The sequence below is a fragment of the Crinia signifera genome, chromosome 5 (genome assembly GCF_055691185.1).
Source record: "Crinia signifera chromosome 5, ASM5569118v1, whole genome shotgun sequence".
NCBI lineage: Eukaryota > Metazoa > Chordata > Amphibia > Anura > Myobatrachidae > Crinia > Crinia signifera.
This window is the reverse complement of record NC_139221.1, coordinates 226,957,380-226,971,248: the sequence shown is the minus strand read 5'-3', so window position 1 is coordinate 226,971,248 and position 13,869 is coordinate 226,957,380. Positions and strand designations below refer to the sequence as shown.

The 13,869-nt window shown below is 44.6% G+C and overlaps 1 protein-coding gene across 1 annotated transcript in view; it reads left to right on the top strand.

Annotated features, from left to right (window-relative positions):
* Nucleotides 1-13,869, top strand: part of ACP3 (acid phosphatase 3) — a 51,358-nt gene that overhangs the window by 34,025 nt on the left and 3,464 nt on the right. Inside the window, exons 7-8 of the mRNA XM_083188600.1 lie at nucleotides 8,091-8,197; nucleotides 10,381-10,559. Coding sequence (XP_083044726.1) covers nucleotides 8,091-8,197; nucleotides 10,381-10,559 — 286 coding nt within the window. The remainder of the gene's footprint in view (nucleotides 1-8,090; nucleotides 8,198-10,380; nucleotides 10,560-13,869) is intronic.

Sequence of the window (13,869 nt, the reverse complement as noted above, 5' to 3'; positions counted from 1 at the left end):
TGCCACCTGCAATCAAAGTGTACATATTAATACATGTCACTCCTCATGTTTGCTGTAGCACCCATTGCAATATGATACATAATACAACATGTGCCTACTGACACCAACCTTACATTATATTCATTTTTCATACCAACCCTTAGCAGATACAAAAACATTCACCCTCCAATAACTATCTATTCAATGTCATGGCCAACATGTCTGTGCCTCCAAGCAACGTGAACACCCATTGCCCAACTAGATCTAATATTGAATGTAAACATTCCTGGACTTGTACTACTCTAATGTAACACACATGTACTTGCCTCTTCTTAACGTGCTCCGCCTGTCGAACTTGTGGAGCCACTACATTAATCTCCGCCGTTATCTCCTCCCAGATCTTCCATCTCCTTGTGTGTGTCAACTTCACCGCTGGACACTCAATTAAATCACGTGCCCGGGTCACCAGGATGTCAAGCTCCCGCGGTTCATATGCCATGTTTCGTGTTGTGGGTTCCCGTGTTGCCCCACTGCGGCCACGGGCACGGCCACTGGCACTGCCACGGCCACCGGTTGCTGTACCTGAAGTGCTGGGCTGGCTACTCTGTTGGGAAGCCACCTGCTGTGTTCCCAATGATTCTGCTGAGGATGGCCCAGCTGCTGATTGGCCTGATGTTGATGGGCCAGCTGCTGATTGGCCTGATGTTGATGGGCCAGCTCGGTCCTCTGGGTTGAGGGGTACATAGGTGGTGTTGGCCTCCATGCGGGACAACAGATTCTGCACCACCTGGTCTTCCTCTGAGTCTGAGCCTGGCATGTTAGCAACAAGTGTTTGCCTTTCTAGGACAACTTTAAATACTATTTCTGTAATTGGCGTTAATCAGCTGCAAGCTGCGTTCCGTACGGCCGCGTTCCGTACGCCAGCGTCAACCGTGCGGCGCATACGGGCCGCCCCTTGGTGTTGAAAAATATTTCCCAAAAACCTGGCAAACTCAGTAAGTCTGATTTATTTGCTAAATGCAGATTCCAACACCAATGACCAAATACAACTTAGGTCAGACATGACATGTATATTTGAATGTACTTCTGTACTGTGCACTTGTTTGCTATGTAGTACAACTGACACTACCCATTCCATATGTCAATCCAGTCCACCACTTAGCCACAAGTAATCAGTGCTAGCATCCAAATCACATGTGAAAGCACTCCACATTCAGGTTAGATGCTAGCTACTTTTCATTCCACCTCTGTAGTATGGCCCAGTAGAAGGTAAGTGTACACATGGCTGCATGGGCTCATTTTGGGAAAAGGTCTGCCTTCATTATAAATTAGCTGTTTGGAACCTTGTGGAGTTAGGTGTAAGTGTCTAGAGATGCACACTATTTCACCTGTTGCTTATACCCATGTTTGGTGAATGTTATAGATTAGATATAATATGTTTCCATCTTATTTTACACTGTTTAGGATGGGTGTGCGATGCAATGGGTTAGCCGTCTGTTTGGGCGCATACACGCTGTTAGTGTAAAAATGAACAATAAAGTTAATACCAAATATCACTCTGATCAACCAATGACAGCACATGATTGTTAAATTTGTGCCACTCCTAAAATGGCGGCTTATGGCAGAGCAGCACCCTTCTCTGCAGCCGAGCTGAGGGCACTGGTCTCCGTTATGGAGACCAGGCTGGGCCGTGCTGGCCCGTTTATTACAAATAGGCAGAAACGTTCTGCCTATGCGGTGGCCCGCCGGCGGATATACGCCCGCACTCATGTGCGGCGGACCATCGCACAGCTTGAGCGGCGGTGGTCCGACCTCCGCCGCAGGGAGCCAGACAGGCTGCAAAGCATAAGGGCCAGCATTGCTAGATGTGAGTATTTCAACAGTAAATGTTGATTTGTACATGATTGCTTACCTGACATTATTTCATCCACTAAGGTCAGCAGCCTGATCATGAGTTAAACATGCCATACAATATATGAGTGCTACTTCCTGATTGACACCCTGTAATGTTCATAAAATATGTTATTGGGAGGATTAATGCTTGTGATGCTTACAATGGCCCAAATGTCACAGCATACCTGGCATGTTACAGGCTGTGTTTTGTAAAGGCCACTAAGGAGCTGTTTGCCTGTACAATTATCTGTACTTATAACCTTTGCATTTGTAGCTTCATAAGGCTTAATACAAATGACCCCTAACTGGCATTTTTTTGTTTTTTTCACAAACACAGCACGGGAACGAGCAAGACTGGCCCGAGAGGAATCAGAGGCTTCCCAGGCCCAGGAGGAGGCGGAGGAAGTAATGGCCGAGGAGGTGGCCATTGAAGAAGGGGTCGCGGAGGAAGTGGAGGAAGAGGAAAGGGAGGAAGTGGAGGAAGAGGAAAGAGAGGAAGAGGAAAGGGAGGAAGTGGAGGAGGAGGAGGAGTGGGCAGCGGAGGTGGTGGCATTGGAGGCCGAGGTGGCTGAAGAGGCGGAGGTGCCACATGAGGAGGCCACAGAAGAAGAGGAGGCCTGTGAGGTGGTGCAGGCACCCCAAATTGGTATGTATAGATAAAGAATCATTATTCCTTTTGTCATCTTCTATTTGCTAGGTAGCACTGGTGATTCAATTATTTTTTTCTATACTATAAAGTGATAAAACAAACTGGGTAGCAACAGACACACTTAGGGGTTAGATAGGGTGGCCAAACCATCCCTTTCATCCTGGACACATATTAATGACACAGGTTGTGCGGATGGCTGTCAGGTCGATTTTAAGTGCCACTGAACCTGTGTAGTTAATCTGTATCCTGGAAGAAAGCCTCATATAGGTGAGTAGAGTTTACTGGTGATTGATGTTTGAAAACTAGATTCAGTATGGCATAAATGGAGTATGGACAGGCGTGGCTTAGACTGGAGTAACAAGTGGTCAGTGCCCCTGGGCCCTCCTCTAGCTAACCACCCCCTGCGGTCTGCATGTATGTTTTGCACCATAATTTTGTGTTGATTTGTTCTTAGTAATGCTTTTGAGCATGGGAGTGGGTTATTGCTACAGCATCCCCTAACTGGCATTATGACAATGATTTCTGGAGCAGACCATCAGCAGCCAAGCCATGCTTGATTGCACAAATGTACTGAGCATTCCTGAGAGTTGTGTAACTCCCCTGCCAGGCTCCATCATATAACAGACACTGAACTTTGTTTGCCGAATTGTGATTGGTGCAGCGCGTGACATGCTTCGCAGAGCTTTGTCATGGGTGGGTTTGGATTGAGAAGTAGCAGTATGACTGTGAGGTGTTTGACAGAGTAAAGGGTAGAGGGCCAAAATCAGGCTTTCCATGTAGTATGTATGCATGTATTTATAGGTGTATGTCTCATATATATATAGTTATATATGGGTGTATATATATATATATATATATATAGAGAGAGATATATATATATATATCTATATATATATATATACACACACACCTGTCACAATGCATGTTTAAAATGTAGGTTTGACTATGTTAAATGTATGCATGAATATCATTATTCATTTTTCTATTTGAATTTCCTCCACAGATGAGCCTGCCCAAGCAGAGGAGGGTCGCCGTGGGGCCCTCCTAAGAATTAGAGCCCACATGCGGCAGATTTTGGCCGAAATGGACCGGCTCATAGATGGGCCAAATTAATTTATTTTGCTTTTATTTTTTGTTATTTCTATTAATAAATAGTTATTTAAAGTTCAAAGTTGTCAGTGTTTTTTTCTAACATGCAAAAGTATATGTGTAACTTGTTTAAAATCTTTTAAATAAGATAAATGTAAATAGTGTATATAGATGTATGTTAGGGTCACATGCTGTAAGGGTTAATGTGTGTCATGAATGTAGTAGGAATGTGGGTCAGTATAGATGAGCATTTAATTGATTGCAATTGATAACAATCCCTTTTTCAGGAGGTTGCCTAATAGCCTAAGTGGGTCATGTGATCGCTGGCTGTACTCAGTACAAAAGTGTTGGATTGTGCGTAAATACTCCGCATCGGGGCGTACGGACAGCTTTCCGTACGTTCTGACGCGGTAAGACCGTGCTTGTGCGGGAAGACCGTGCAAGAATCTGTACGTTTCCCCCGCACGCGCACGGTTTGTATGTCGTCCGTACACACGCCCTGTTCTTACAGAGTGAGTCCGTCCGAATGCGGAGGGCACGTGGGCGTTTCTACGGACGATGCCCGCACGCTGCCGCACAGCGATGCGTGCGGCCCGCACCGTAAGAATTCGGGAATATCCGCACCGATCAGAATAAGGCCCCATATCTATACAAGGTGGATATGTTAAGGGTGTGTAATTGTGCATTGATCCTTTTATTAAATTGATCACTACTACTAACATTATGCTTTAATGATTTAGAAGATTTCGAATGGATATACCAGGATTTTTTGTATATATGCAATCTTATTTTGCTGAGTGTGCAATATTATAACTTTTCTAACATTTTAAGGGTATATAATAGAGAGCTAGTTATACTGTACGTCGCTATCACTTCCATTTGTGCCAGCTGACATATTGTCACAAATCACGCTGTTATGTTCTTTCACCGATTCATTTATCGGTGTCCCAGCACCGTGTCTGGTTGGAGGTGTGCCTCAATTATTGGTATGCGCTAGTACCGTACTGCGCATACCAAGATTGGTACCTCCACACTGTTTGTACCCAGCTTGTAGCCCACCTTGGCTGTGCCTCCTGGTCCCTCTTTCTTTCCAGGTAGGCACAGTGGGAAGGCTGGCACTAGTCTACATTCCTACCTGCCTCCACCTTTCTAGCCTGCCTGCACACAGCCAGCTTGGGAATCCCACAGTTCCTAGAGACAGAACACTTTTGGGGTAATTCAGACCTATTTGCACGGCAGCCTATTATTAATAGACTGCGCATGCGTATGGCTGAAATATGCATGTACGAGGCTGTCCTGCGATGAAATCCTGCTACTTTTTCTATTTGCAAAAAACAAAGATGTTCCAGCCATGGCTGTTAATAAAAAAAAATTCGGTACTTGTTTCCTAGCACGGCCACAACGATCTTAATCGCGGTCATCGGGGGTAAAATCGGGGCCATCGCGGCCGCTAAAAAATCGGGTGCGATGGGCCAGACGCGATGCCTGCGATTTCCCCATAGAGAACAATGTTAAATGCCTCAATTTACCCGCGATGACCACGATTTCCCATAGGAAACAATGTGAAATGGCTCAATTTAGCCAAATTATCATAGGAACAATAGTAAATGGGGCAAAAACACCCCTGAACATTGAAATGACCCCCAAAAGTAGTTGACGCCACCCCGCCATCAACGTGAACCCGAAGCGTGGCGAGGGGCGGCGGTACGTGTCCTCCGACCTTTTCATGCCCTACTATCCACTAGGGCGTGGAGTGAGAATAGAATAGTGTGGCGAGCCCAGCGAGCCACCGAGCCCGAAGCGTGGCGAGGGGACGCGGATACCTTCACAGTTATACGCGTCCCCTCGCGGGCTTCCCAGGTGTCCATGGCAACGCGGACACCTGGGAAGCCCGCGAAGGGACACGTTTACCTCGCCACGCTTCGGGCTCGGTGGCTCGCTGCGCTCGCCACACTATTCTATTCTCACTCCACGCCCTAGTGGATAGTAGGGCATGAAAAGGTCGGAGGACGTGTACCGCCGCCCCTCGCGGGCTCGCTGCGCTCGCCACGCTTCGGGTTCACGTTGATGGCGGGGTGGCGTCAACTACTTTTGGGGGGACATTTCAATGTTTAGGGGTGTTTTTGGCCCATTTACTATTGTTCCTATGCTGATTTGGGTAAATTGATCCATTTAACATTGTTTCCTATGGGAAATCGTGGTCATCGCGGGTAAATTGAAGCATTTAACATTGTTCCCTATGGGGAAGTCGGGGGCATCGCGTCTGGACCATTTAAGCATTTTTAGGTGCACACGACGCGACCGACCCGATTTTTCACTGTTTTCAATGCATTTCAATGGAAAAATCGGGGGCATCGCGTCGGTCGCGTTGCAGGCCACTCAAATTACCCCCGATGGCCAAGATTTGTGGCCGTGCTAGGAAACAAGTACCAAAAATTCTATTCGTAAGCCATTCACAAGGTGATTGACAGGAAGTAGGAGACTGGGGGTGGAAACCAGATGTTTAGTGGGCGTGTGAAGAGAAATGCAGGCGTGCCTATGAAAATGCTTGGAGCGTTTGGTAAAATGCTAGGAGTTCCTGAGCTCTTTAGTGGGGGGGGGGGGTGACATCATTCAATGGTGAGCCTGTTACAATGGGTTAAACATCCAATCACACAGCAATCACAATGATTCGCAAAGGTGGGATTTCACTCTAGTGGGGTGGGTGCTGAACTGAATGCTGGCCGCTGCAAATTCGCAGCCGTACAATCAGTTCTGAATTAGCGCCATCCCCGTAGCCCCGCATCAGGGCCCCAGCTGCTTGACTCCACTAGGTCCCAATGGCTGTGGCCCACCTGAAGCAGGTGGGGGAAGCAAGGGGGGGGCGGTAAACCCCTGCAGCTTATGGAGGGAAGTACTAAGTTCTAATATTATTATGGGGAATGTAGCACAAGTTAGTGGTAAAGTGCAGAGTGTAGAGGGACGTGGTGCGGCATTTAGTGTTGTGGCATTATGCAGCATGTAGATGGATGTAGTGTATAATATAGTGCAGTTAATTTACCTACAGTCAAAATCCTAACAGTCAAACTACCAAACACCATTGACCGAAGGTCAAAATACCAACAAGTTCAAAATACCAACATTCATTATGCCGACATGGTCAAAATGCGGTGCTTATATGTTAGTTGGGCGCCCACTATAGTTAGTACGCTCATACCCCCACTATCCATGTCGGCATGGAGTTGATTTTATATAGTGTGGCGAGCCCAAAGCGCGGCGAGCGTAGGGAGCCCCGCAAGGGGACGCAGAAAACTAAACAAATAGTTTAGTGGGCGCCCAACTAACATATAAGTACCCAAAATGCTAATAAATAGAAAATTGTTGTTCCCTCCACTGGCGCTTAAATGAATGATACGTCCCTGAATGGCGGGATATGATTCTCTTCTTAAAATATCAGACAACAAATGGTATATTTGATAAATACCATACGTCCCTCCTGTTAATATGGGCGTTCCGCTTCTCTGCCTCTATGCATACAATTCAAAATCAAACAGGGGTCCCCTGCATCAGATCTGATAACAACTCAAAGGCAGTAGCAGCCGGTGTTGATGGTCAAAATGCTGACACGATCAAAATACCGACATTTAAAATATCTACAGGTCAAAATGCCAACACAAGTTTTTCAAGATGTTTCCTTGAAACTGACTTGTTCTTACTTTACCATTCCAGTGGGTGTGGAGGGCGAATATAATAGTGCCTGAAGCATGGGGAGCATATTAAGCCATTAGAGAGGAAGCGGGACACTTATACGGCGTCCATGTCAAGCTATGTCGGCATAGACACCCAAAATATAAAAAAAATCATGTCTACTTTTTGACCTGTTCACATTTGAAATGTCGGCATTTTGTAGTTTAATGATGTAATGTGGGGGCCATGTGACAGAGATACAGATGTAGCGCCTCTCAGCCAGCGGTGGGAATCGCCAGATTCCCAATTCTGGCTCACGCTGGTGGAGAGGCGCTGCATCTGACAGGGAAGCGAGCGTGTCTCACACGCACGCAAATCCCCTTCGGTCATGCTCGTCCCCTTAGGAAACCCTGCCCATCTCCACTTCAGGGAGAAGGACAGGGTTAAGGGGGTGCGGGGTGCTCAAGGGGACCAGCGGGGAGCTGCGTGGAGGCAGCGTAGGGCTCCATTAGAACGGGGGGGGGGGGGGGCGAGCATCTCGTGTACATGCACCCCCTCCTGTCGGATGGCAGAAGGAGGCGATTGAGAGCTGCTACATCTGTACTAAGGATATTTGGGGCACACAGGGGGCAGTGTAGTTTAATAGTTGTCATTTTCCTCTATATATTTGATCATGTTATTATTTGGGGGGCGCCAAATTACTGCCTTGCAGTATCAATACTTGTTGATGCTGTATGTGAGACAGGATAAAAAAATATATAATTTTGAAATGTTTTCCTATACTTATTACACAATATTTGTATCTCTCTTACAGCATGACACCACCGTGGCTGGTCTCCAGATGGCTCTAAATGTGTCCAATGGGAAACTCCCCCCTTATACCGCTTGTCATATTTTTGAGCTTTACCAGGATGATGAAAGGTAGACAGCAACTAAGCCAAAGTGATATTTTTCAGTTGTTCAATCTTTCCTTTCATTGCCTGTGATCCTTTGACTATTGCACTTCACCTGCGGTCCTGGTTTTCTGTGAGGGGAGAGCCAGTCTGCATGTCGCCAGACTTTAAGGGGTCATTAAAAGGTTATTGGAGAGTAACCAATAACTGTGTGCATAGTGATTCCAGAGCTGGCTTTAACTAATTTAATTTCTCAGTCAAGATTTTTGCTGGTGCCCCTTAAATTGCCACTTATACCACCATTGTGCCTGCTGGGCACTCACTTTGAATAATGGCACCTACCCAAGGCATTCATTTATATGGCTATAACCAGGAATTGCATTCTGAGCGATCTCATGTGATGAACAAAAACCGTAGTATAGGAAGCTGTTTAACCTCTGTAAGCCTATTTTGGAGATTAATCCACACAAGTGAGTCTATAAAATTAAAACTAACTTCTGTAACTAAGCCTTGAGTTCAGTCCAACTCTGTAACTGCAATCAGAATACCACAATGTGCACTATGAAAGGTGGGTTTCATTGTAGTATTCAATAAATTATGTAACCCTAGTCCAACTTCCTTAATTTGTTTATTGTGTATTTGCAGACAAACTTTGGAGTATTTAAGTATTATTGTGGAAATCAGATAAGTTGAGTTTCAAAAGAGTAGAGAAATCTTAGCAATACAGACATCTTGACATTGGCCATTCTCTCTAGCAAACATTGGGTGAACTTTACTAAGATGGGAGTTCTATTTCACATGGGATGTTGCTATGGGCAACCAATCAGATACTATCTATTATCTTCTAGAAGGTACTGAATAAATAAGTAGATTGTGATTGGTTACCATAGCAACATCCCATGTGAAACATAACTCCCATCTTAGTAAATTCCCCCATCATGTTGTTGAGTCTACCTCTACACACACAATAAGACTCTCTATTTTCCAAACATTCAAACAATCCCTGAAAATTCACCTCTTATTGCAAGCTGATCAAATTCCAGAACCACAACAAAACCTTCATAAACTTTCCTATCCAATTTTATACCCACTATACAGACATACAAACATATACTCACATATTTTCTATTTTTTCATTTGCAGATCCTGCTAACTCTTGGCCAACATTGCAGAGGGACCATATCATTACACTATAGATCCTACACTTATTCTTGTATAGCACTGCTAATTTTCTTATAATTTAAAACTTGTGAGCAGGACCTTCCTACGTCTATGACTGTTGGTTATTACCCAGTTTTGATTTATCATTGTTGTTTCCAAGTGTTAAAGTTAGGGGGAGGACTTGGTGGAACTGAGTTCCACCACCTGTAATTTTAAGTGGAACTAGTTCCACCTCCACCACGGCCCTACACAATAATTCCAACAAAAAAACCTTTCCCCAATAAATGATTTAAGTGACCCTAGTGTCACTAACAAACTGGGGCCTCCCCTCATCAGATCCTGGTGGCTACATGGTTCTCCTTCAACTGCTGTCTGCCACTCCTGGTGCTCAAGCAGAAATTAGTTCCACCACCTCACCAGGATCACTTTAAGTTGTCCAATTAGAAGAAGGGACAGATTTTGCCCATGGGCTCACAGTTTATTAGGTTTACTCTAACTAATTTCTGTCTCACAAAGATACTGGAGTTTTGGTGCAATCTGCACCAGGCAAATAGTTATACGTCATCTTAACTTTATCAATGTTAAGCATTCCATATTCATTTAAAATCTTGCTCAATGATACAACTACATAAATCATAATTAGCTACACTCCAGAAGAAGACAGCTGATTTTCAGGGAGCTCTACTAGGATGTCAGATATACTGTAGTAGACTATCAGCCCACATCTGCATTTTTCCCCATAGAGGTGGGAAGTCCGTTGACTGAATGACGCAATTTGCAGTGAATTGCAGAATTACTGTATGACCCTAACCCTTCTTTACAATGTGTCACGGGGATTATGGCTAAGCAGATGTGACTCCAACACCTCGCACCTGACTCCCTGTTTCTTGCATATTCCAAAGAACCTTGGTAAAATATTGGCAAGTCTGGAACACATACATTGTATATTAATATAGCATATGCTAATATAGAAATTCATATTGATATAATACATTGAATTTATAATTGTAATTAATTTACCATGATCTGTATGTTTTTTTTAAATCCTAGCAAATATAGTATTGAAATGTACTACCGGAATGACTCGTCCGCGGATCCATACCTAATTACTTTGCCAGGATGCTCATCGTCTTGTCCTTTGGCACAATTTACTGAGCTGACATCCCCAATCATTACACAAGACTGGGATAAAGAATGTGGAGCTAAAGTGGAGGAGAATAAGAGCAAAGGTATGGCTATCATCTGTACACACTGAAGAACGTCATAGTTCAGAGATATTTCCATAGCAGAGAGGAGTCCAGCTTCCACCTATTTCCCCTGTGAAGCACTCATGGCTTATGATGATTCCCTTTAAGGTGAAACACCATCATGGCCCTGCCTCCTGCAAACCTTGCCATTTTCAGTGGTGGAATTTTGCAGTGGGTGTGGGTGTAATCAAATAAGTAGGATGGCATACCTCCCAACATGACCCTCTCCAGGAGGGACACAATGCTCTGTTTCTGGACTTCCCTCTCAATTTATGAGTACCATCACCTGTGGTGAAACACCTTTCTTATCAATTAACCTGTTCAACACAGGTGATGGCAATCATACATTAAGAGCGAAGTCCAGAAACAGAGCATTGTGTCCCTTCTGGAGAGGGTCATGTTGAGAGATATGGGATGGGGCCTTGATGACAGGACTGCATGTGAAGTGAGTCACTGTGGTACTGACTCTCTCTTATTTTGCCATTTTACATTGGAGGCAGGACAGTGATGGTGCAATTCCACATGCCTGCATATGCCTCCTTGTCCTCCTGTGTCTTCTCAAAGAAGTCCTTATAATGTCAGAAATGTTTTCAGTCCTGACTGAAATGGAGAGGAAGCAACAAACAGCATGTTGTATATGGTCATATAATATCTCCTTCCTCAGGAGCCCAGGGTTTGACAGAGTATATTTAATATGAATTCATGGTACTTGTTTCCTAGCACGGCGCCCATCGGGTCCCATTGCATACCTTAAGTTAAGGTATGCGATGGGACCCGACCAACGTGATTTTGGGTTTTTCTTAACCTTTCCCGACAATTAGAAAATCGGGTCCATCGCATGCCATTATAATGGCATGCGATGCGACCGATGCGATTTTACATTGTAAGCATTGTATTCAATGTTAAATTCCTATGTAAAATCGGGTCCATTGTATGTCATTATAATGGCATACAATGCGACCAATGCGATCGACCTGATTTTACATAGGGAACAATGTTAAATGGCCCACCATACCCAATTTTTGATTGTATACCCACTCTGATGGGTAATTTGTATGTGAAATGCCCCCCCATTGTTAACGCCACCCCACGATGAATGTCAACCCGAAGCAAGGCGAGCGGCGGCGGTATGCGTCCTCCGACCTTTTCATACCCCCACTATCCACGTCGGCGTGGAGTTGATTCTATATAGTGTGGCGAGCGCAGCGAGCAACCGAGCCCGAAGCGTGGCGAGTGCAGCGAGCCCGGCGAGGGGACGCGTAATACTTGTGAAGTAATGCGCGTACCCTCACGGGGCTCGCTGCGCTCCCCACGCTTTGGGCTCGGTGGCTCGCTGCGCTCGCCACACTATATAACATCAACTCCACGCCGATGTGGATAGTGGGGGTATGAAAAGGTTGGAGGACGCGTACCGTCGCCCCTCGTAGGCTCGCTGCGCTCGCCACGCTTTGGGTTGACGTTCATCGTGGGGCGGCGTTAACAATGGGGGGGCATTTGATCCATTAGGGTGGTTATGCAATGAAAATTGGGGTCTGGGGGCATTTAACATTGGGTCCAATGTAAAATTGGGTCTCAGGCACCATTTTACATTGGTTCCAATGTAAAAATCGGGTCTATCGCGTCCATCGCATGCGATTTGGTTGCATTCTATCGACCCGATTTTTTCGGACCCGATGGATACAATTAAAATCGCTGGCGCCGTGCTAGGAAACAAGTACCGAATTAATTTTACAGACAAGTAAAATCTTTACTTCACTCTTTAAGTTAATAGAATATGTCAAGTGAGTGGTGCTTTGCCTGATGAGGCTCAAAGTGACTGCTCGGCCAGATCAAGCATTGGAAGGGGGAAGTTTATAACATTGTGCAACTCCCAACATGGCCCGTTCCAGAAGGAACAAAGTGTTCTCTACAGTACCTGGACTTCTCTCTTAATATATGATTGGTGTCACCTGTGTTGAATTATTTCATGGATAAGAAAGGTATTTCATCACAGGTGATTGCAATCATAAACTGAAGTTGCCCATACACGTTTAAATTTCTGTGTACTGTGCAGTGGTGCTGTGCGATTTTGCCTCTTCTATGCGATGCAATGCGATGTTTAATTTGTACTGTGTGATGCAATTTTTTTTTTTTATAAATTCATCTAATGGACACTAGGTACTACAAAAGTGATGCGATGCAATGCGATGTAGCACAAAAAGTACTGCCTGCACATCCTTTTTGTGCTACACAATATTGTACCTACGGGGACGCGCATTGCATTGCATCTTTAAAAGTTCAAAACACATGCGATAATCGCAGCGTGTATGGGCACCTTAAGAGATATTTTGTACCTCCTGGAATGGATTATGTTGAAAGGTATGGATTGTTATATTAAATTTAAGCCAATGGTGTATAGTATATGTAAGCTAATAGTTCAATAATGCCTGGGTAGTGTTTATAATAGACATCTTTTTTATATACGTTTCCTTGCAGTGTAATAAAATCTATAATGTATCTTCTTGTCAGATGCAGGAATAACAGCAGCCTCTGTATTACTTATACACTGGGACAGGACCCTGTAGAATGTACCAACCTCTCGTGGTACATCCCGCCACACATCTCTCTGATACTAATTGCATATGTACTAACATATGCAATTAGTAATGTGAAAGGCTGTTCTAGCAATAAGAGCTTCCCTTTGTGATCGGTGCCAGTCCCTGGACTTCTGGGTTTATGACTTTGGGATCTGTCCTTGCATGCCCAGAAGGATGCAGCGGCCACAGTGGTTGCTGGGAATGTGGAAAGAAGCTTTTATAGGGTAACGCCAGTAAAAGTTAGAATTACCCTCCGTGTCAGAGCCCTGGCATCCAGGGCTTAGTACATTTGGAAATGTGGTAAAAACCCAGAAAACTGGGTTGTTACAACATTTTTGCTTTATTACATCCCACCTTTACTTTACACCAGTGACTCTGGTTCACTTGCAAAAGTAAATGATCTCTCTAATGGACAAAACCATGTGCACTGCGGGGGGGGGGGGCAGATGTAACATGTGCAGAGAGAGTTAAGTTTGGGTGAGTTATTTTGTTTCTGTGCAGGGTAAATACTGGCTGCTTTATTCTTATGCTGCAATATAGATATCAGTTTGAAGTAAAAATCCCACTAAAACCAACTCTCTCTGCACATATTACATAACCCCCCCAATGTACTTCAAAAATGTATAAAGTAAACCATTACATAACCCCCCCCAATGTACTTCAAAAATGTATAAAGTAAACCAATCCTTACTTCACTGTATGTTTATATTTTGTTT